Source organism: Centroberyx affinis, unplaced genomic scaffold (genome assembly GCF_046629955.1).
Source record: "Centroberyx affinis isolate AG114_WGS23_722 - 3 ecotype Tasmania unplaced genomic scaffold, CSIRO-AGI_Caff_v1 ptg005727l_1, whole genome shotgun sequence".
NCBI classification, from domain to species: domain Eukaryota; kingdom Metazoa; phylum Chordata; class Actinopteri; order Beryciformes; family Berycidae; genus Centroberyx; species Centroberyx affinis.
In genome coordinates, this window is record NW_027282892.1 from 124,633 (window position 1) to 148,398 (window position 23,766).

General features: G+C 41.1%; 1 protein-coding gene across 1 annotated transcript; it reads left to right on the plus strand.

The window, feature by feature from the left end:
- Positions 1-20,150, plus strand: LOC139667728 (uncharacterized protein DDB_G0283357-like; the record flags this gene model as incomplete). The annotated part of the gene is made up of 17 exons (XM_071547219.1): positions 1-71; positions 106-522; positions 655-774; positions 862-1,002; positions 1,090-1,182; positions 1,321-2,034; positions 2,074-2,333; positions 2,559-2,913; positions 3,025-3,156; positions 3,397-3,555; positions 3,643-4,196; positions 4,311-4,418; positions 15,526-15,655; positions 16,532-17,217; positions 17,263-18,148; positions 18,317-18,553; positions 18,662-20,150. Coding segments are annotated over 17 exons (6,552 nt in total), but the record flags the coding sequence as incomplete, so codon positions are not given.
- Between the last annotated feature and the right edge of the window lie 3,616 nt (positions 20,151-23,766).

The following is a 23,766-nucleotide window of genomic DNA, read 5'->3' on the forward strand; positions in this document are numbered from 1 at the left end:
CTACAACAGCAGCTCCCACAACAACAAGAGCAGCACCAACAACTACATCAGCTCCTCCAACAACTACAACTGCTTCTCCAAGCAGAACTGCCCAAAGTACAACAGCAGCACCCACCACAGCAGCACCAACAACTGCATCAGCTCCTACAACAACTACAACAGCACAATCAACAACTACAACAGTTCCTCCTACCACCACAACTGCCCAGACTACAACAGAGGCTCCCACAATAACAACAACTACAACAGCAGCACCAACAACTGCATCAGCTCCTCCAACGACTACAACAGCACAACTAACAACTACAACTGCAGCTGCAACCACCACAACTGCCCAACATACAACAACAGTAGTTCCACCAACAACTACAATAGCTCCACCAACAACTACAACAGCAGCACCAACAACTACAACAGTTCCACCTACCATCACAACGGCCCAGTCTACAACAGCCCCTCGCACAACTACAACAGTGCAACCAACAACGACACCTGCTCCTCCTCCCACCACAACTGCCCAAAGTAAAACAGCAGCCAAAACAACAACTATAACAGCTCCTCCAACATCTACAACAGCAGCACAAACAACTACATCTACTCCTCCAACCACCACAACTGTTGAAACTACAACAGCAGCTCCCACAACTACAACAGCAGCACCAACAACTGCAAGAGCAGCACCAACAACTACATCAGCTCCTCCAACAATTACAACAGCACAACCAAGAACTACAAGAACACCTGCTCCTCCCACCACCACCACAACTGCCCAAAGTTCAACAGCAACCAAACCAACTACAACATCAGCACCAACAACTACATCTACTCCTCCACCCACTACAACTGTTGAAACTACAACAGCAGCTCCCACAACTACAACAGCAGCACCAACAACTACAAGAGCAGCACCAACAACTACATCAGCTCCTCCAACAATTACAACAGCACAACCAACAACTACAAGAACACCTGCTCCTCCCACCACCACCACAACTGCCCAAAGTTCAAGAGCAAGCAAACCAACTACAACATCAGCACCAACAATTACATCTACTCCTCCACCCACTACAACTGTTGAAACTACAACAGCAGCTCCCACAACTACAACAGCAGCACCAACTACTACAACAGCAGCACCAACAACTACATCAGCTCCTCCAACAACTACAACTGCTTCTCCAAGCAGAACTGCCCAAAATACAACAGCAGCACCCACCACAGCTACACCAACAACTACAACAGCTCCTCCAACATCTACAACAGCAGCACAAACAACTACATCTACTCCTTCAACCACCACAACTGTTGAAACTACAACAGCAGCTCCCACAACTACAACAGCAGCACCAACAACTACAAGAGCAGCACCAACAACTATATCAGCTCCTCCAACAACTGCAACTGCTTCTCCAAGCAGATCTGCCCAAAGTACAACAGCAGCACCCACCACAGCAGCACCAACAACTACATCAGCTCCTCCAACAACTACAACAGCACAATCAACAACTACAACAGTTCCTCCTACCACCACAACTGCCCCGACTACAACAGAGTCTCCCACAATAACAATAACAACAACTACAACAGCAGCACCAACAACTGCATCAGCTCCTCCAATGACTCCAACAGCACAACCAACAACTACAACTGCAGCTGCAACCACCACAACTGCCCAACATACAACAGTAGTTCCACCAACAATTACAACAGCTCTTCCAACAAATACAACAGCTCCACCAACTACAACAGCAGCACCAACAACTACAACTGCTCCTCCAAGCAGAACAACTACCCCAACTACAACAGCAGCACCAACCACAGCTGTACCTACAACTACAACAGCTCCTTCAACTACAACAACAGCACAATCAACTACAACAGTTCCTCCTACCACCACAACTGCCCAGACTACACCAGCAACTCCAAGGACACCTGCTCCTCCCACCACCACCACAACTGCCCAAAGTTCAACAGCAACCAAACCAACTACAACATCAGCACCAACAACTACATCTACTCCTCGACCCTCTACAAGTATTGAAACTACAACAGCAGCTCCCACAACTACAACAGCAGCACCAACAACTACAAGAGCAGCACCAACAACTACATCAGCTCCTCCAACAACTACAACTGCTTCTCCAAGCAGAACTGCCCAAAGTACAACAGCAGCACCCACCACAGCTGCACCAACAACTACAGCAGCTCCTCCAACAACTACAACAGTTCCTCCTACCACCACAACTGCCCACACTACAACAGCTCCCACAACCACAACAGCCCAACCAACTACAACTGCAGCTGCAACCACCACAATTGCCAGAACTACAACAGTAGTTGCACAAACAATTACAACAGCTCTTCCAGCAACTAAAACAGCTCCACCAACAACTACAACAGCACAACCAACAACTAAAACTGCTCCTCCAAGCAGAGCAACTGCCCCAACTACAACAGCAGCACCAACCACAGCTGCACCTACAACTACAACAGCTCCTTCAACTACTACAACAACACAATCAACTACAGCAGTTCCTCCTACCACCACAACTGCCCAGACTACACCAGCAACTCCAAGGACACCTGCTCCTCCCACCACCACCACAACTGCCCAAAGTTCAACAGCAACCAAACCAACAACTGCATCAGCTCCTCCAACGACTACAACAGCACAACCAACAACTACAACTGCAGCTGCAACCACCATAACTACCCAACATACAACAGTAGTTCCACCAACAATTACAACAGCTCTTCCAATGACTACAACAGCTCCACCAACAACTACAACAGCAGCACCAACAACTACAACATTTCCACCTACCACCACAATGGCCCAGTCTACAACAGCCCCTCGCACAACTACAACAGTGCAACCAACGACACCTGCTCCTCCCACCACAACTGCCCAAAGTACAACAGCAGCCAAAACAACAACTATAACAGCTCCTCCAACATCTACAACAGCAGCACAAACAACTACATCTACTCCTCCAACCACCACAACTGTTGAAACTACAACAGCAGCTCCCACAACTACAACAGCAGCACCAACAACTGCAAGAGCAGCACCAACAATTGCATCAACTCCTCCAACAACTACGACAGCACTACCAACAACTACAACTGCTCCCTCAACCATAACAACTGCCCAAGGTACAACAGCAGCACACACCACAGCTGTACCAACGACGACAACAGCAGAATCAGCAACTACAATAGTTCCTCCTACCACCACAACTGCCCACACTACAACAGCAACTCCCACAACCACAACAGCCCAACCAACTACAACAGTTCTTCCAACAACTAAAACAGCTCCACCAACAACTACAACAGCACAGCCAACAACTAAAACTGCTCCTCCAAGCAGAACAACTGCCCCAACTACAACAGCAGCACCAACCACAGCTGTACCTACAACTACAACAGCTCCTTCAACTACTACAACAGCACAATCAACTACAACAGTTCCTCCTACCACCACAACTGCCCAGACTACACCAGCAACTCCAAGGACACCTGCTCCTCCCACCACCACCATAACTGCCCAAAGTTCAACAGCAACCAAACCAACTACAACATCAGCACCAACAACTACATCTACTCCTCCACCCATTACAACTGTTGAAACTACAACAGCAGCTCCCACAACTACAACAGCAGCACCAACAACTACAAGAGCAGCACCAACAACTACACCAGCTCCTCCAACAACTACAACTGCTTCTCCAAGCAGAACTGCCCAAAGTACAACAGCAGCACCCACCACAGCTGCACCAACAACTACAACAGCTCCTCCAACAACTACAACAGCGCAACCAACAACTACAACAGCACAACCAACAACTACAACATTTCCTCCTACCACAATTGCCCAGACTACAACAGCAGCTCCCACAACAACAACAACTGCACAAACTACTACAACAGCAGCACCAACAACTGTATCAGCTCCTCCAATGACTGCAACAGCACAACCAACTACAACTGCTCCCCCAACCACAACAACTGCCCAAGGTACAACAGCAGCACCCACCACAGTTGTACCAACGACGACAACAGCAGAATCAACAATTACAATAGTTCCTCCTACCACCACAACTGCCCACACTACAACAGCAGCTCCCACAACCACAACAGTCCAACCAACTACAACTGCAGCTGCAACCACCACAATTGCCAGAACTACAACAGTAGTTGCACAACCAATTACAACAGCTCTTCCAACAACTAAAACAGCTCCACCAACAACTATAACTGCAGCACCAACAAATACAACTGCTCGTTCTACCACCACAACTGCCCAGTCTACAACAGCCCCTCGCACAACTACAACAGCAAAACCAATAACCACAACAGCTCCTCCAACATCTACAACAGCAACTCCAACATCTACTCCCCCAACCACCACAACTGTTAAACCTACAACAGCAACCCCCACAACTATAACAGCAGCACCAACAACTACAATATCAGCACCAACAACTACATCAGCTCCTCCAACCACCACAAATGTTCAAACTACAACAGCAGCTCCCAGAACTACAACAGCAGCACCAACAACTTCAAGAGCAGCACCAACAACTACATCAGCTCCTCCAACAACTACAACAGCACAACCAACAACTACATCGGCAGCACCATCAACTACCATACCTTTGTCTACATTCAGTAGCAGCACAATGGTAAGTCATAGTCATAGCATTATAATTTTTCATCCCATTTTCCACTGTTCAAACACCAATTAAATTATAAACAAAAAACATCTCTTAGGTCATCTTCAGCTACATTTCTAGGTAAGACAATAAGTCATATCTGACAAACTATATAAATATTACTTTTTTCTTTTTAATTTTAATATGTAAATAATTGCTCCATAGATAGTTCAAGCATGCCAAAAATAGTAGTACTTCCACTTTTACAGTTCTTCATTGTCACGTTAATATCACCTTTTGAAACAAGTTCTAATATAGTACCACATTTTACATCTTCTGTGATCATACACAATCAACTTGAATTAGAATTGAAAGATCTGGTTGTTTTTTTTCTACAGTCTGCTACCATAAAATATTTCAAAAGATCCAAAGGTTCCAAAATGGAAATGCAAATAGAACAAAAAAAAAAAAACATGACTAGTCAGCATTTCTGTCATTTGCTAAATTATTGCTGATTAAGCTTTGGAGTCTTTTTGAAGACAATCAACGCTTTTGCTCTTGTTTGGTAAGTAAGTGAGTACAGAAAGTTAATTAATATTACATATAAATAATGTTAATACAACATCCACTTATTTCTATAGTACGGAAGAGGATTAGGGCCACATGTGAAAAATGTATTTGAGTTCTGACTTTAAACTCAGAACTCAAATACATTTTTCACATGTGGCCCTAATCCTCTTCCGTACTATAGCACGTCAACTTAAACGCTATAGAGTAATTTATTCTATTTTGCAACAAATCATAATGTCAGAATCTGTATCTTAATTTATTACATTGCTCAATTAGTAACTAGTAGCTGAAATCATAACACAAATGAGTCTTTGTATTGTATATTAATTGCACCCTCCTTATCATTATTGGTTCCATTGCACGTGTTATTTTTTATTTTTTTATTTTTTTTTTATAATAAAAGTGATAACAATACAAGTAAAACAATACAAAACATGGTGTTAGAAGACAGGACAGAAGAGGTAACAAAGTCACAAAATAATCAGACATAATCAAAACAGAACAAAACAAAACAAAAAAGAGAAAACAAACCAACAAACAAACAAGCAGAAAGAAAAGAGTTCAACTCGATGGTCTTTGAGGGAGTGAAGGTTCAAATGAGAGGGGTTAATGTGCCTAAATATGTGCATATGAGTGTGTTGGTGTGTATATCTGTGTGGTAGTGTGGAAGGGGTCTCGGGAGGGAGTTCGGTGGAGTTGAGGTTGGGGATGGGGGTGGGAGGGGAGCTGCAGGAGGTGTTTGTGACCAGGGTGGTATTCCAGAAAGCGGGTTTAGTGAAAATTCTGAGTTTGTTAACCCTGAGATGAGGGAAACTCCGGGTTTTCACTTCCAGAAAGAGAGGTAACTTAAACTCTGGGTCAGTTACCATGGTAACTGACTCTGCAAACCTAACCTGCTCGCTGGCAGGTTTTCTTCAACAAACCCTGAGTTTCTCTCTGTCTCCTCCCTCTTACAGAGCCAGACACGCTGTTTTTTCCTCATTCATTCAAGTTTTATTGTATGTCAGAATCAAAATCCTGGTTGGATATTAGTTTGTTACTCAAGGACTATCTAAAGTTACCGCTTTTATGCGCATCAGTCATTTCTTTGAACAGCGGTTTTCTGCCTTAGCCTACACAGCGTGAATTCACCCTCAGTTCACAATAAAACCTCTGCATATCCTTTTTGCGAGTGGAAGTTCTTTTTTTTCCTTTTTTTTATAACACTGTGACTCTGTGCACACAGACAGCTGTCAGTTTGTTAGAGCAGTTCCTGCACTGAAATGTTTATTGCACATAATGTGTAATCTCAGATTAAATTTACAAAATCGGTATGAAGCTTTAGACACGTAGGATCATTGAATAATTATCTCTATCACTCATGATGTGATTGGTCGCACTGATGGAACATCATTCCTATAATATTGGAGATTATATGTTAATATTTGTGTGAGCAGGATCGTGCAGCTGCAGAATGTAGTTTGAAAGTTAGTTTTTTAAATATGGTGCATAGTCTTAACGTGTTTTAACAGCATTTCAGTGACAATGTTTAAATTTACTACATTTGTTGAAGTAGCTGAAATAAAGTCACTGAATGCTGTTGAGCCAAGATACAAATAGATATCTAAAAATTTAAAATCTACTGTATTTTAACCTCGATGCCTTTTCAAGTGCAAATCACCAAACACATTACTGGATCAGATTGTGAGCTTACAATCATGTCTATTTGTCTTTGATCTATATATTTCTTAAATCTTTAACCATGTTTTTCATCTTCAGTTGCTGACCCCTGTGTTTTGTCCCCGTCAGATTAAAGCTGAACAAATATATTTAAAATGTAATGTAGGCTAATAGCCTAATACAATCAGATTCCACCACTTTATCATCCATTAAGGAAATGTAAGTCTGGTAAAAAATGAATTAATGGACAACACTAAATAAAACTTTATTGTGTTAACTTATTGACACTTTTCCCCACTCTGACTCAGGCTCTTTTTTTGTTAAAGATAATTGTGCACCGTCTGCATACACATGCATTAATATCTCTATGTCCACTGGATTAAAATGGAGGCTTTACCTTTTATTTACCTGTTGCCATGGTGCATCGTAGTATCGGAGCTCTATTGATGATGGCTTTTTATTGCCGTCACGCACGCGCTTAACTCAGGGTGAACATACTCAGAGTTGATTGAACTAACTCAGATCAGCTGTTCTGGAACCGAAAACTCAGAGTTTCCTATCTCGGGGTTAATCAACTCAGAGTTCAGGGTTAGACTCAGAGTTTGTTGAACCTGCTTTCTGGAATGGACCCCAGGGGTCCACTGCAGATAATGAGAGGGTGTAGTGAAGGGAGTAGAGGAGGGAGGGGCTAAGGAGCTTGGTCTGAGATTTCTGGCTGGGCGCAACTGTGGCAGTCCCCAGACCCTGGGGAGGGGGCCTGCCAACTGTAGGACCCAGCCTATTTAAGTGTGTCCCATTTATTTATTTTTATGCCTCCGCGCCGGCGAAAGCCGTGGCTGGAGCCATTATGTTTTCGGGTTGTCTGTCCGTCCATCCCTACGTACGTACCTCTGTCCCATTCTCGTGAACGCGATATCTCAGGAACGCCTTGAGGGAATTTCTTCAAATTTGGCACAAACGTCCACTTGGACTCAAGGATGAACTGATTAGATTTTGGTTGTCAAACGTCAAAGGTCAAGGTCACTGTGACCTCACGTCCGTCCCATTGTCATGAACGTGATATCTCAGGAACGCCTGGAGGGAATTTCATTACATCAGACACAAACTTCCACTTGGACTCAAGGATGAACTGATTGGAATTTGGTGGTCAAAGGTCAAAGGTTTGTTTGTTTATAAGGACAACACACATTAATCAACATTTCTGTAAATGTGCAAGTGTTAGCCAGCTGGCTAATTTTCAACTGTAGTCCTTTTTTAGGTCAAGGTCACTGTTACCTCACAAAAGACGTTTTTGGCCATAACTCAAGAATTCATATGCTAATTATGACAAAATTTCACACAAATGTCTAAACCTTTTATTAAATTCCTTCAAAGTCTTCACTACATATATTTTATCAGTCTGGACAGACATGGATGTAAACTGCAACTTGACTTGTTGGCGGAGGCATACAACCGCGAGGCGGTTATTTCTAGTTATTTATTTATTTATTTTATTATTATTATTATCACTATCGTCACCAGTCTTAGCTTCACTCCTGCCCCTCCCTCTTGAGGATGTGAGGGTAGCACTTGCCAAACTGCAAGGTCTGTCTCGATGTGAAATGATGGGCAAAATTCCAGGGGAGGCAGTGAAACTACCGGTCTGTGATAGAGATTTAACCCAGCTGGCGGTGGTGGGGGGTGGGGTGGAGGTGTGGGAGGTGGAGTGGGTTGTATTGGAGGGGGTGGGGATTGTATTGTGGAGGGGCAGGGGGGAGAGGGAGGGGGAGGAAGATGTTGAATGAGTGTGTGGGAGGGAGAGAGAGTGTGGCAGGTGTGCGTGCCTATAATATTTATAACTATTATTATCGCCATCTCCTCCACAACTCTTAATAACAACAATAATAAAAATAATAATAATGGTAATAATAACAATAACAACAGCAACAATAGTAACAATAGTAATCAATAGTAATCAATAGTGATCAATAGTAATAATGATAACATTACAAGAAATTATAAGAGCAGGGTGGATAAAATAAAAACATAAATAATAAAAAAATGTAAAAAAAGGTAATAATAGTAATAATAACAACAATAATAATAATGATACTAACAATGATAAAAAATAATAATAGTAACAATAATAATAATAATAATAATATCACTGGTAATAGAGAAGAAGAAAAAATAAACATCATGAAAGAAAAAAAAATATATAATAATAATGTAATATAATAATAACTTACACATATTATTGATAATAATAATAACCATAATAACAATATATTTTATTAGAAATGAAAAGAATATATAAGGAAGTAGTAAGTACACATAATAATAATAATAATGATGGAGCAGTTAAGAGGGAAAGAGAGTGAGAAGAGAGGAAAAGAAAACGGGAGGGAGGCATAGATTAGAGGGAGCTGGGGGCGTCTGAATGTGTGTATGTTTGTTGGGTATATATGTGTGATGCCTGTGTGTGTGCAAGTGTATGTCAGATTAAAGATGTGTAGGGATCACGGTGTATGCGTAATGGCAGATATGTTTGTGTGAATGACGGTGTGCATGTTTATTGTGGATGGTGGACAGGCAAAAAGAGGTGATGAGTGAAATCGGCGCGGAAATTAAGAATTTAGGGTATAGATGAATGGATTCCAGATTATGTCAATATCAGTGGTTTGTTTTTTAATGGAGGCAGATAATTTTTCCATTGATATGTATTTGATTAGTAGATTTTTCCAAAGTGTGATATTGATTGTGTTCCTTGATTTCCAGTTCATGAGGATAGTTTTCTTGGCGATGGTTAAGGCTATGGAGAGTATTCTACTGGATGTGTTGTTTAGGTTGATGTTGGATATGTCTCTAGCAGCAGAGTGGAGGGGATAGTGGGATGTGGCAGCCTAAAAGAAGAGAGAGGTTGTCAGTGATGTCCGCCAGAATTGTTTAATTGGTGTGCAGTCCCATGTGGCATGTATATAGCTGTCTGTGGTGTTTTGTGTGCAGTGCGGACAAATGTCAGTCTATAAACCCATTTTAAACATCCTTTTCCCCGTGTAGTGTACTCTATGAATAATCTTGTATTGTATGTTGGATGTTTGTGTTGGTGGATATAGAGAAGATGTTTTTGCAGATTTGGGTCCAGAAGTCGCCACCGGGGATGACCTGTAGGTCTTGTTCCCATTTTTTGAAGGGATGGATATTGTTAGGTCAGATGTGGAAATTATCTTGTAGATTTTGGATAGTAGTGTTTTTTTTAGTAGTGATGTTGATCAGGTCTAATGTTAATGGGGGAAGATCTAAGTTAGATGATTTAATGTTCATTTTGGTCTGAATAGAGCATTTCTAAAAAGTGATTCTCCCCAATGCCGTACTTCTGGACCAAATGAGGGAATGAGACCAGAGTGTTATTATGGAAGATATGTTTGAGGTGCGTGATACCTTTACTAATCCATGATGCAAAGTTTAGTGGTTTTCTGTTCATTAAGAAGTCAGGATTGTTCCAGATGGGAGTGTGTTTGGTAGGTGAGATTGTGGCGTTAGTTATTTGGTGAAATTACCACCAAGCTGTCAGAATTGTAGCTATGGTAGGGTTTTTGAAACAAGGATGGTGTGCGATGGCACGGAGAGATGAGAGAGTTGAGATTTTTAATCGCCAACCATCGCCAAGACCAAAATCACTCATGAACTGTTTAATTGTTTCTGTGGATTGGCAGTTACGTGTACTGTTTGAATTGTTAGACCTGTCTAATGATGGGACCATGACTGTATTAAAATCTCCTCCGATTATTATTGGGGAGTCAGACAGATTGGAGAGAGAGGTGAAAAAGGTGTGGAAAAAGGATGAGTCATTATTTGGGCCGTAGATACATGCAATAGTGATCGGGCTGTTGTGTATTGTGATATTTATTATGATAAATCGTCCTTCAGGATCTGTGATGGTGTTGTTATGAATAAATGAGATGTTTTTGTGTATTAAAATGGCTACCCCTCTTTACCTGGAGTTGAAATGGGCGGAGAAGATTTGATTAAATTGTGGTATTCTTAATTTATGATAGTCAGATTTGGATGTATGAGTTTTTTGTAAAAGGCATATATCTGCTTGTAATTTGTTTATGTGGTTGAGTACCTTAAGTCTTTTTGCCTGTGAACCAATTCCACGGATGTTACAAGTGAGTTCATGGTGATAGGATGCGGGAATCTGTTGTTTGAATGGTTTTTGTGTTTTGTGCATGTCTCTGTGTGTGTATGTATGGGCATATGCGCATGTATGCACGTGTTAAATGTTTTGTTGTATTTTCCTAATGGCAAATTTTTTGTTGAATTAGAGGTAAGTTTGATCTATATCTAATGTAAAAAATGCCATGATTGTTAACTTGATAGGTTACTGTTTGATTAAAACCTTTCAACAACGTTTTAATGGTTTTGTTTTACCTAAAATTATATTACTGAACAATTGATAAAAGACACTATGTGTGAACATTAGTTTAATACGTCTTTTCCTTTTAAAGCAGTAATTATAATTGTAATGGTGAGAATGAACAATAAAATGTCTGTTTATGAACACATTGTTGTGACAATGGGTTTTATGTTCTGGATTTGTCAATAATAAATTTCATTACTAGACAAAAAAATACTTCTGAATTCCTCAACCTGCAAACCCAATCTACCCGAGACACATGTTTAAATGCTGTGCATTTGTGTCTCATCTGAAAAAGGTCTAACAACAACAATTAACAATTATAAACAAAAGACATATCTAATTTCATCTTCAGATACATTTGTAAAATAGAGAAGAGGTCATATTTCACTAAACAGTTTGAAAAAGTAGTTTCTTTCTGGATAATCGCCCCATAGCTTGTTCAAATATGCCAAAGTGTCATATTTTCTTTCATTGCCATGCAAATGTGCATCAATTAAAATGACTTACTACCAAATTTTACATCTGCAGTCATCACACATGGTCAACTTTTGGAGTTTGAAGATTTTTCTATGACGTGCTACCATAAAACCTTTCTATAAAGGCACATGGTCCAGATGGGAATTTGAACTGAACTCTTGTCCTCCAGATTTCTGTGGGAAACAGAATAATAATAATTTGATTTTTTAAATTTCTTCATTATATATTCCTCTGGGAGAAAACTCCTCAATAAACATGAATAAATAAATGTTTTTAACAAATATACTTGTTTTTGATCACATAAAACCAAATTCCTATTTATAACGATGTTAATAGAAGTAAAAAGTGCGTTACAGTAATCGAGTCGGCTTGAAATAAAGGCATGAATCAGTTTTTCAGCATCTTTTTGATTTATAAATCGTCGTACTTTAGCTATGTTTCTAAGGTGGAAAATGTACAAATGTACAAAATGCTACAAAATTTAGAATGCCTCATAATCACAACTTCAAAACTGTATGGACAATGTGTTCGGAATGTGAAGTGGCAATGTCAAATAATCTTCTACTAAGGTAATAATACTATTTTTGTTCTAATACATGCAAAAGTATAAGCGTAAAGTGTTAAACAAGACCTGACTTTAAATTAAGTAATAATGAAATAAAATTAACTGAAATAAATCTAATAATATATTTGAAACAATTAGTAGTGCTTGGTATGTTAAAAAAAAAGACAGAAATAAATAATATATAAAAAATTAAATAATGCTAATTTATTTCAATAGCTAAAATACTTTATTAAAAGTTGATTGTAAAAGTAAAAAAACAAAACAAGGCAAGGCAAGTTTATTCATATCAACTTATATCATATCATCAACTCCTCACAACGGATGTGTTCCCCACTGCTTTTAAGCTAGCCCGGGTTACCCCGCTACTAAAGAAACCTACACTCAACCCATCTCAGGTTGAAAATTACAGGCCGATTTCACTCCTCACCTTCCTTTCCAAGACACTTGAGCGTACAGTCTTTAATCAAGTCTCTGAATTCCTTTCTGAGAACAACTTGTATGATCCTAACCAGTCTGGCTTCAAACGCGGACACTCTACTGAGACTCTGCTCTGTAGTGGAAACACTGTGATCAGCTAGAGCTGCCGGTCAGTCCTCTGTTCTAATGTTGCTTGGCCTATCGGCTGCCTTTGACACGGTCCACTCCACACTTGCTGAGCTTGGCTTCTCAGGATCTGCTCTCTGCTGGTTTGAGTTTCTCAGGGAGATCCTTTAGAGTGTCTTGGAGAGGGGTCTAAATCCCTTTGCTTGTCCACAGGGGTACCTCAAGGGTCAGTGCTTGGACCCCTTCTCTTTTCAATATACACCACCTCACTTGGTGCAGTCATCCGCTCACATGGCTTCTCATACCATTCATATGCTGACGATACCCAGCTCCTCCTATCGTTCCCGCCAGACGACCCCACACTCTCGGCACGAATATCGGCATGCTTTGCCGATATCTCGGCATGGATGAAGGAACGCCACCTTCAGCTTAACCTAACAAAGACTGAGCTCCTTGTCATCCCAGCCAGTCCCTCTGTACAACAGATCAGTATTCAGCTCGAATCAGCACAGCTCATTCCCGCAAAGTCTGCCAGAAACTTAGGTGTCATGATTGATGAACAACTAACCTTTAAGGAGCATGTGGCTTCTGTTGCTCGGTCATGCCGATTTGCACTGTACAACATCAGGAAGATCAGACCCTACCTGTCTGAGCATGCAGCACAACCCCTAGTACAGGCGCTTATAATATCACGCCTTGACTACTGCAACTCCTTACTGGCAGGGCTCCCAGCATGTATGCTCAAACCTCTGCAGATGATCCAGAATGCAGCGGCGCGTCTGGTCTTCAACCAGCCCAAAAGAGCACGTCACTCCGCTGTTCATATCCCTCCACTGGCTCCCAGTTACTGCCCGCATCAAGTTCAAGGCCTACAAAGCAGCAACCAAAACGGCTCCAACCTACCTGAACTCCCTCATTCAGGTCTACGCTCCCTCCCACCCATTACGCTCTGCCAAGGAACGGCGCCTGGTGCGGCCACCACAACAAGGCCCTAAGTCTCTAGCCAGACTCTTCTCTTCTGTGGTTCCTTGGCGGTGGAACGAGTTACCAAACTCCATTCGATCCACAGAGTCCATCTCAATCTTTAAGAAAAGGCTAAAGACCCAGCTCTTTAGTGAACACCTTCTCACCTGATGGACTGTGTAACCAAAAAAAAAAAAACCTCTTTATCTGCCTCTATGCACTCTATACATTGCCTCGTAGCACCTATGTCCTGTTGGACCAGAACTTAGCTTTATGGCACTTACTCTCATTGTTCTCTCCTGACTAGAACCTTGCTTGTGTTGTATTTAAATCTCATGTGTACGTCGCTTTGGATAAAAGCATCTGCCAAATGTGAAATTGTAAATTGTAATATAGTACAATTCATACATATCAGTGATTGTGAAGTGCTTTACATAAATAAAAGAAAAATGAAGACATAAAAAGTGAAAGTGCATTTAAAAAAAGACAAAAATATGAACACAGGTAAAAAGATAAAGATAAAAGTGAAAATCATATTTAAAAGGAAAAAGAAAAAAGAAAGTATAAAAGATAAAAGAAAAAATATTCTTAAAAAAATTCTTAAAAAGCCCTAGCAAATAGAAAAGTTTTAAGCCCTGATTTAAAAGATTCTAAATTGGAGGTAGACCTCAGATTTTCTGGAAGTTTGTTCCAGGCATGAGGTGCAAAATAGCTTGTTCTGACCCTGGGAACATTAAACAGACCAGTATCTGAAGACCTAAGGGGTCTGGCGGGTTCATAACCATTAAGGAGATCAGAAATGTATTTTGGTCCTAAACCATTTAGTGCTTTATAAACATGCAACAGAATTTTACACTCAATTCTTTGGCACACAGGAAGCCAATCCAGTGATCTCGGCACTGGAGTGATATGGTCCATTTTCTTAGTCCTAGTTAGAACCGTGGCAGCAGCATTCTGAATGAGCTGCAGTTCTCTGATCGCTTTTTTAGAGAGAGACATGTAAAGACACTGTTACAATAGTCAAACCTACTAAAAATAAATGCATGAATAAGTTTCAAGGTCCTGCTTGGACATGAATTCTTTCATTCTTGCAATATTTTTGAGGTGATACTAGGCAGATTTTGTAATTGTCTTGATGTGGCTATTAAAGTTTAGGTCAGAATCCATAACTACACCAAGATTTCTGACTTGGTTTTTAGTCTTCAGCAAGAGGGATTCAAGGTGAGCACTGACTTAATTCTCCTATTTGGCACCAAAAGCAATTATTTCAGTTGTGTCTTTAGTTGGAGAAAATTGTGGCACAAAACAAAAAAAAAACACAAACCAAAATTATCCCATTGGTTAAATATATAGATTCAGATAGTAGGTGTCATACTATGGGAACCTATGTTGTTGATGACATTTTTTCGTTTTTGTGAATCTCATTTAAGAGCACAACTAATGGTGCTGACACCACATCTACAAGATCAGCTACAACAACAGCTATCTTAGAAACTACAGGATCAACTACCACAACTGATTCCCAAACCACTATTATAACTGCGACTACAACCACAGAAGCACAACCAACTCAAGCTACTACAAGAGCTCCTCCTTCCACCACAACTGCTCACACTACCACAGCAGCTCGAACAAATACAAAAGCTCAACCATCAACTACAACAACTCCTTCTACCACAACTGACCAGATTACAACAGCTCCCACAACAACAGAAGCACCAACACCTACAGCACTGATATTAACAAGGACAACTGCTCATCCAACAACCACAACTGCTCAAAGTACATCAGGTCCCACAACAACAGCAGCACCAACAAGTATAACAGCCCCTCATACCACCACAACTGCCCAGACTGAAACAGCAGCTCCAAAACCTACAACAGCACAGACAACAACTACATCAGTTCCTCCTTCCACCACAACTGCCCACACTACATCATCAGCTCTTACAACTATGACAGCAGTTCCAGCAACTACCACAGCAGCTCCGAAAACTACAACAGCTCAAACATCAAAAACAACAGTTCCTACTTCCACCAAAACTGACCAGGTTGCAACAGCAGCTCCCACAGCAACAGCAGTACCAGCACCTACAACACTGTTATTAGCTACTACAGCTGTTTCTCCAACAACCACAACTGCCCAAATTACAACAGCTCCCACAATTACAACAGCAGCTCTGACAACTACAACAGCACAATCAACAACTAGAACAGTTCCTCCTCCCACCACAACTGCCAACACTACAACAGTAGCTCCTATAACTACAACAGCAGTTCAAGCAATTACCACAGCAGCTCTGAAAACTACAACAGTTCAACCATCAATTTCAACAGTTCCTCCCTCCACCACCACTACTCACACTGTCACAGAAGCACTGACAACTACAACAACTCCTCCTACCACAACTGACCAGAATACAACAGCACAACCAACAACTACAACAGTTCCTCATAACACCACAACTGTCCAGACTACATCAGCAGCTCCTACAACTACAACAGCAGTTCTAGCAACTACCACAGCAGCTCCTACAGCTACAACAGCTCAATCAACAACTACAGCCGTTCCTTCTAACACCACAACTGCCCAGACCACAACAGCAGCTCCCACTACAGCAGCAACAACTACTACTGCTACTATAACCACAACTGCACAGACTAAAACTACAGCAACTCCTATATCAGTTGCAGCAACATCTACAACAGCTCCTCCAACTACAACAGCAGAAGAAACAACTATAGCTGCTCATCCAACAACCACAACTACCCAGATTACAACAGTAGCTCCCACGATTACAACAGCTCCAAAAACTACAACATTTACCCCTACCACAATTGCCCACACTATAACAGCAGCTTCTACAACTACAACAGCAGTTCCAACAACAACCACAGCAGTTATGACAACTACAATAGCTCAACCAACAACTACAGCTACTCATCCAACCACCACAACTACTGTGCAAACAACAGGAACAAAAGTTGTACCAATATCTACAACATCTCCTCTGACAAATACAATAAGTCCTCTTACCACCACAACTGCTCAGACTACAACAGCAGCTCCTACAACTACAACAGCTTCTCACACCAGCACAACTGCCCAAACTACAACAGCAGCTCCAAAAACTACAACATTACAACCAACAATTACAACAGTTCCTCCTTCTACCACAACTACCCACACTACTACAGCAGCTCCTACAACTACAACAGCAATTTCAGCAACTACCACAGCAGCTCTAATAACTACAACAACTCAGTCATCAACTACAACAGTTCCTCATACCACCACAACTGTCCAGACTACATCAGTAGCTCCTACAACTACAACAGCAGTTCTAGCAACTACCACAGCAGCTCCTACAGCTACAACAGCTCAATCAACAATTACAGCAGTTCCTTCTAACACAACTGCCCAGATTACAAAAGCAGCTCCCACTACAGAAGCAACAACTACTGCTTCTATAACCACCACAACTGCACAGACTACAACTACAGCAACTCCTATATCAGATGCAGCAACATCTACAACAGCTCCTCCATCAACTACAACAGCCGAACCAACAACTACAGCTGCTCATCCAACAGCCACAACTACCCAGACTACAACAGCAGCCCCCATGACTACAACAGCAGTTGCAACAACTACAACAGTTACCCCTACCACAATTGCCCACACCACAGCAGCTCCTACCACTACAACAGTCCCAGCAACTGCCGCAGCTCCGACAACTACAACACCTCAATCAACAACTATACCAGTTCCTTCTACCACAACTGCTCAGACTACAACTATAGCAACTCCTACAACAGATGCAGCAACATCTACAAGAGCTCCTCCATCAACTACAACAGCAGAACCAATAACTACAACAGTTCCTCCTCCTACCACAACAAACCAGATTACAACAGTAGCTCCCATGACTACAACAGCTCTAAAAACTATATTTACCCATACCACAATTGCCCACACTACAACAGCAGCTCCAGCAACAACCACAGCAGTTATGACAACAGCTCAACCAACAACTACAGCTGCTCATCCAACCACAACTACTGCGGAAACTACAGGACCAAAAGTTGTACCAATATCTACAACATTTCCTCTGACAAATACAATAGGTCCTCTTACCACTACAACTGCTCAGACTACAACAGTAGCCCCTACAACTACAACATTACAACCAACAATTATAACAGTTCCTCCTTCTACCACAACCGCCCACACTACTACAGCAGCTCCTACAACTATAACAGCAGTTCCAGCAACTACCACAGCAGCTCTAACAACAGCTCGACCATCAAGTACAACTGCTCCTTCAACAACTACAGCTGCCCATAGAACATCAGGTCCTACAACAATAGCAGCAACACCAACAACTACAACAGTAGCTGCGACAAATACCACTGCAGGTTCCACAACTAAAACAGCACTCCCAACAACTATAACTGGTCCTCCATCAACCACAACAGCAGAACAAAAAACTACACCTGTCCATCCATTATACACAACTGCCCAGAATACAACAGCAGCTACCATGACTACAACAGCACCTCCAAAATCTACAACAGCACAACTAACTACAACAGTTCCTCCTTCCACCACAACTGCCCACACTACAACAGCAGCTCCTACAACTACAACAGCAGTTCCAATAACTACCACAGCAGTTCTGACAACAACAACAGCTCAAGCATCAACTATTACAGGTCCTTCTACCATCAAAACTGACCAGATTATAATAACAGCTCCCACAACAACAGAAGCAGTAACGACTACAACAATGTTATTAACAACTACAACTACTCCTCCCACAGCCACAACTGTGCAAATTATATCAGCTCTCACAACAACAGCAGCAGCACCCACAACTACAACCGCTCCTCCATCAACCACAACAGCAGAACCAAAAACTACACCTGTTCATCCAAAAACCACAACTACAACAGCAGTTCCAGTGCCTACCACAGCAGCTCCGACAACTACAAAAGCTCCCCCAATCACCACACCTGTCCAAAATACAACAATTTTCAAAACAACTACAGCAGCTCCAACGACTACAACAGTAGTGATGACCTCCACAACATCATCACCAACAACTACATCTGTTCCTCCAACCACCACAACTACTGTCAAAACTACAGCAACAAAAGTTGTACCAATATCTACAACAGCTCCTCTGACAAATACAATAGGTCCCCCTACCTCAACTGTTCAGACTATAACAGTAGCCCCAACAACTACCACAGTAGCCCCTACAACTACAACAAAGGTATCAACAACTACAACTGCCCATCCAACCACAACTGCCCAAAAAACAACAGCAGCTCCCACAACAGCAGCACCATCAACTACAACTGCTCCTACACACAACATAACTGTCCAAACTACAACTACAGCAGCTCCTACAGCAACAGTTGTGCCAACAACTATATATGCTCCTCCAACCACCACAACTGCCCAAACTACAACAGCAGCATCAAGAACTACAGCTGCTCCTCCAATCACCACAACTACCGTCCAAATTACAACCATAGCAGCTCAAATGACAACAGTTGCACTAACTACTACAACAGCAGCTCAAAGAACTACAACTGCTCCTCCAACCACAACTGTCCACACTACAGCTCCCACAAATGCAACAGAAGTTCAAACAACTACCACAGCAGCTTCAATTACCACCACAGCAGCACCAACTTCTACAACAGCTGTACCAACAACTACAACTGCTCCTCCAACAACTACAACAGCAGCTCCAACAACTACAAAAGCTCCTCCAAACATCACACCTGTCCAAAATACAACAATATTCACAATAACTACAACAGCAGCTCCAACAACTACATCTGCTCCTCCAACCACCACAACTGCCCAAACTATAACAAAAGTAGCACCAACACCTTCAATGGCTCTTCCAACAACTACAACAGCACCAACAATTACAATTGCTCCTTCAACCATGACTCCAACTGTCCAAACTCTCACAACAACTCCAACAGCATCACCAACAACTACAACTCCTCCTGCTACCACAACTACCCAGTTTATAACAGCAAGTTCTTCAACTATAGGAGCAGCTCCAGCAACCACTGTAGCAGCTCTGATAACTACAACAGCACCAACAACTACAACAGCACCAACAACTGCTCCTCCCACAACTACAACAGCAGCTCCCATACCTGCAACAGCAGCTCCAACAACCACAGCAGCCCCAACTGCATTAGCTACCCCAGTAGCTGTTATAGATGTTGGTACAACTACTTTGGCAGCAGATACGACCCTACCTACTCTGTCTACATTCAGTAGCAGCACAATCGTAAGTTATAGTCATAATATGATTTTTAAATCTTTGTAATAGTTTGGTTTTCGTATTTAAATATATATTTTAGTGCAGAATTAATATAAGACACAAAAACTAGACAAGACTTTATTTGTTAAAGCAGTAAAACAAGCAATTACAATCAGATTTGTGAAAATCAACAATACAATGAATATATTTTAATAAGAATTGGATATATGTTATGGATTTCCCAATAATGGACTCCACTGCCTGACTTAGCAACCCCTGAGACACATGCATGTGTAAATGCAATGTGCAATTTTGTGTCACATTTTCCATTGTCCAAATGCTAATTAGATTATGTCTTTGGTTATCTTCAACTACATTTGTAAAATAGGTATGACGAAAAGTGTATTTGACTAACTATATAAGTAAGAAGTATTATCCCTCTAGATCCCAGTAGAATTCTAGAATGTTGCTGCAGTTCACTGAGAATTCTCACTTAAATCAGCATGTTCTTGCTGACTGATAATCAGTTTTTCCATTTAAAAAAACACAACTTCCCCTTTAATTTGGTACCAAATACATGGCAAGGCGATTCAGGGCGTCCATTACTTCAGTGTCAACATTCACAGTATTCACAAAACAGATCCTTCCTATCTTGGCTAACGATAAGCTTTCAAAATACATACAAAATCTCCAGCACTTCAACCCACACAGTAATAAGATCAGACAATCATAGTCGCCAAACAAATATGGAAAAAGTCGCCAAACAAATATGGAGAAAAGTCGGGCCAACCCGGTCAGTCCTCCTACCGATTCTTCGGCGCACTGCCTCCCGGAAAACAGTGTCTGTCTCCGGCGGTGAGGGCCAGGTAGGTCCCGCTGTTTAATGAAGGTGATCTCGTGTCTTGTTTTATCGAACAAGAACAAACGATTTCAATCAAAACACGTCAACTCACTAGGTCTTCGTAACTTTCCACTACATACGGCGGGTCAGGTTCTGTCTTACAGCACAATCTGACAGCTTCCAGAAGGTTTTAAAAGCCAGTGGAGTGTTAGATCTACCACTGGAGGACGATTAAACTCGGGGAAAATCAAACATGTCATTGTCACCATATAGTACATTTTCCGGGTTCCGGTTCATAGATAACAACTTGAAGTATATATAAAACAAAGCTCATAACTTGATTTTCATTTTTTGGTACGTTTTAAATTATTTAAAAATGGCGGGCGCTCTTGGGCGCTATAGTGAAATATAGAACGGGCGCTCTCGGGCACTATGCGGTCTAGAGGGATTTATTATTGTTTTTTTATTTTGAATATCTAACTAACTGCCCCATAGTTACTTTTTCTCAAGGACAAGGTCCTCTTTAAAGGTCCCATATTGTGGAAAACAGGAATCCCCTTGCCTCCTTGATTATAAAGGAGTTGGATATGCTATCTAAACATTGTGAAAGTATCAAAACGCACGGTCGCCAACTAAATCCCAACCCAGTCGCCAGAATAAAATGTTGGCATTTTGCGTTTCTGCAAACCACGGATACGTAGAATCTCAACATTTCTGAACCAAAAATACGTTTCATATCAACATTTCTAGATACGTGTATATCAACGTTATAGTGTTTTAACCGCTGGTGACGCTTTTGAGGCGCTTTTGGCGTTTTGAGGGAATAGAATGAGTAGGCTATAATAACCATTTTCTGGTTATGAAATTACATAAATTGTTTGTTTCATTACACACCACGTATTTCGAGCATGTGGAACAATGAGATACGTTTTTGTTCGGAATCCCCAGCCCCCCGGTTCTCATATTGTTTACGGCGTATGGCCATAATTAAATTTTCTGTGACATGCACACATATTTCCTTTAGTAAATATGAAGGCAATATTCTTAACAACCCCCGAAATGATTGGTTCTTGGTTCCTGTGATAGGAAAGGGACGCTGTGATGAGGTAAATTAATGTTTAGAATGTTGCACATTCTCTGCATAATGTTGCACAGTTTACGTTGTTTACGAGTTTATGTAAAGTGTCATTTAGCCTACACAAACCCTGATGAAGATTCGTCACCTTAATAGTGCACTTCAGTAATTCACTAGGCTAATTTAAAGATAAATGATTTTAGTGGGCTTCCACTCCAAAGCCTAGCGCACTCGTTGCCATAACGACGGGTAGGCGGACAGATTTGGCAGTGACACAGTGCGTAGCAAAGCTCATTGATTTCAACGGGGAACCTTTATTTGACACAATTCATTAATTTACTATTGTTCATATTGCACATCCAAAGGAAATGCAGTCAAACCTGTAACCTGTCTCAAGTTCCAATCATTCACTTATTCGTCATACTCATTTATATCGGCTACAGACAATAATAAAGTGTACTTACTTCTTCTTCTACTTTAATGGTCATACCCCAGCGCCAGACAGAACAGCGCCTCCCTGAGTGCCGTGAGAGGACTACAGTCTAGCTTTTTATATGACAATTAAATGTGCATTTTCAATAAAATGTATTTGAGAAAAATAAAGAAATGGCGTTCTGCCGTGCTATTCAGCTCAAGTCTTGGCTGTCTCTTGAATTCTGATCCAGAAGAGTAGCATTCTCTTTCGGATCAGAATTCTTCTTTAACATTTCTCAACACAAAAACACGAAAGTGTCCTTGATAACTCAACAATACGGTAGATTAATGTTATTGCCATCCGTTTTAATTATTTCACCTTCCATTCTGAGAAATCAAGGTTTTTTTGGTCAGTTTTGGACGATAGGCTACAATAGCCTACCCATGATTCTCAGCGGCCGTCACTCTGGAAAAAAGATATAAAAGATATATCTGCTGAATATATCAAATATCTAGTACAGCCGAACTAGTAATTACACTGCATCTAGATGATCTATGTTAAGAAAAAGTAAAGATATTGGTTTATTTCAGATATTTTAGCCAAAACAGGAATCGAATACACACACACACAGACCTTTGGCTGACGTGGCTCAGGGAACGACTGTTGTGGGTGGATTTGGCGCGTTCGACTCCTGTTTTGGCTAAATTATCTAAAATAAACCAACATCTTTACTTTTTCTTAACATAGATCATCTAGATGCAGTGTAATTACTAGTTCGGCTGTACTGGATATTTGATATATTCAGTAGATATATCTTTTTACGAACTTACTTTGGAAACCGGAAGAACTACAACTTTAGTGGCGATTTGTATCAAGCTGCATGGTGCGGCTCTAGGGATTTGTAGTTTTTAAAAAAAACATTAGTGTTTTTCCTAGAATTGTAAGTTGTAAATATTGAATTGAGAGTACACTGAGGAGTTTAAGGTGATGATAAACACATTTGTGATATCAGATTTTAAATATGTAATTGTTAAATTGGTGAAAATTAATTTTAACCATATTTTACCCATATTTGACAGCTCCCCCAGTTGTTGACTATACTCAAATGAGAGCTGAGGTCAAGAGCTCTCTGTAACAGTTGGTCCCATGTCTGTAACCCCTTTTGTTGCTGAATTATAAGCCTTCAAACATACACCGAGGTCAAGGTTCAAAGGACAGTATTTCAAAGCAGGAGCCATGTAGAATCTTCATACTGACATATGTTACTCTCCAGGTCGAGACCTTTCCAACAATGTATTTGGT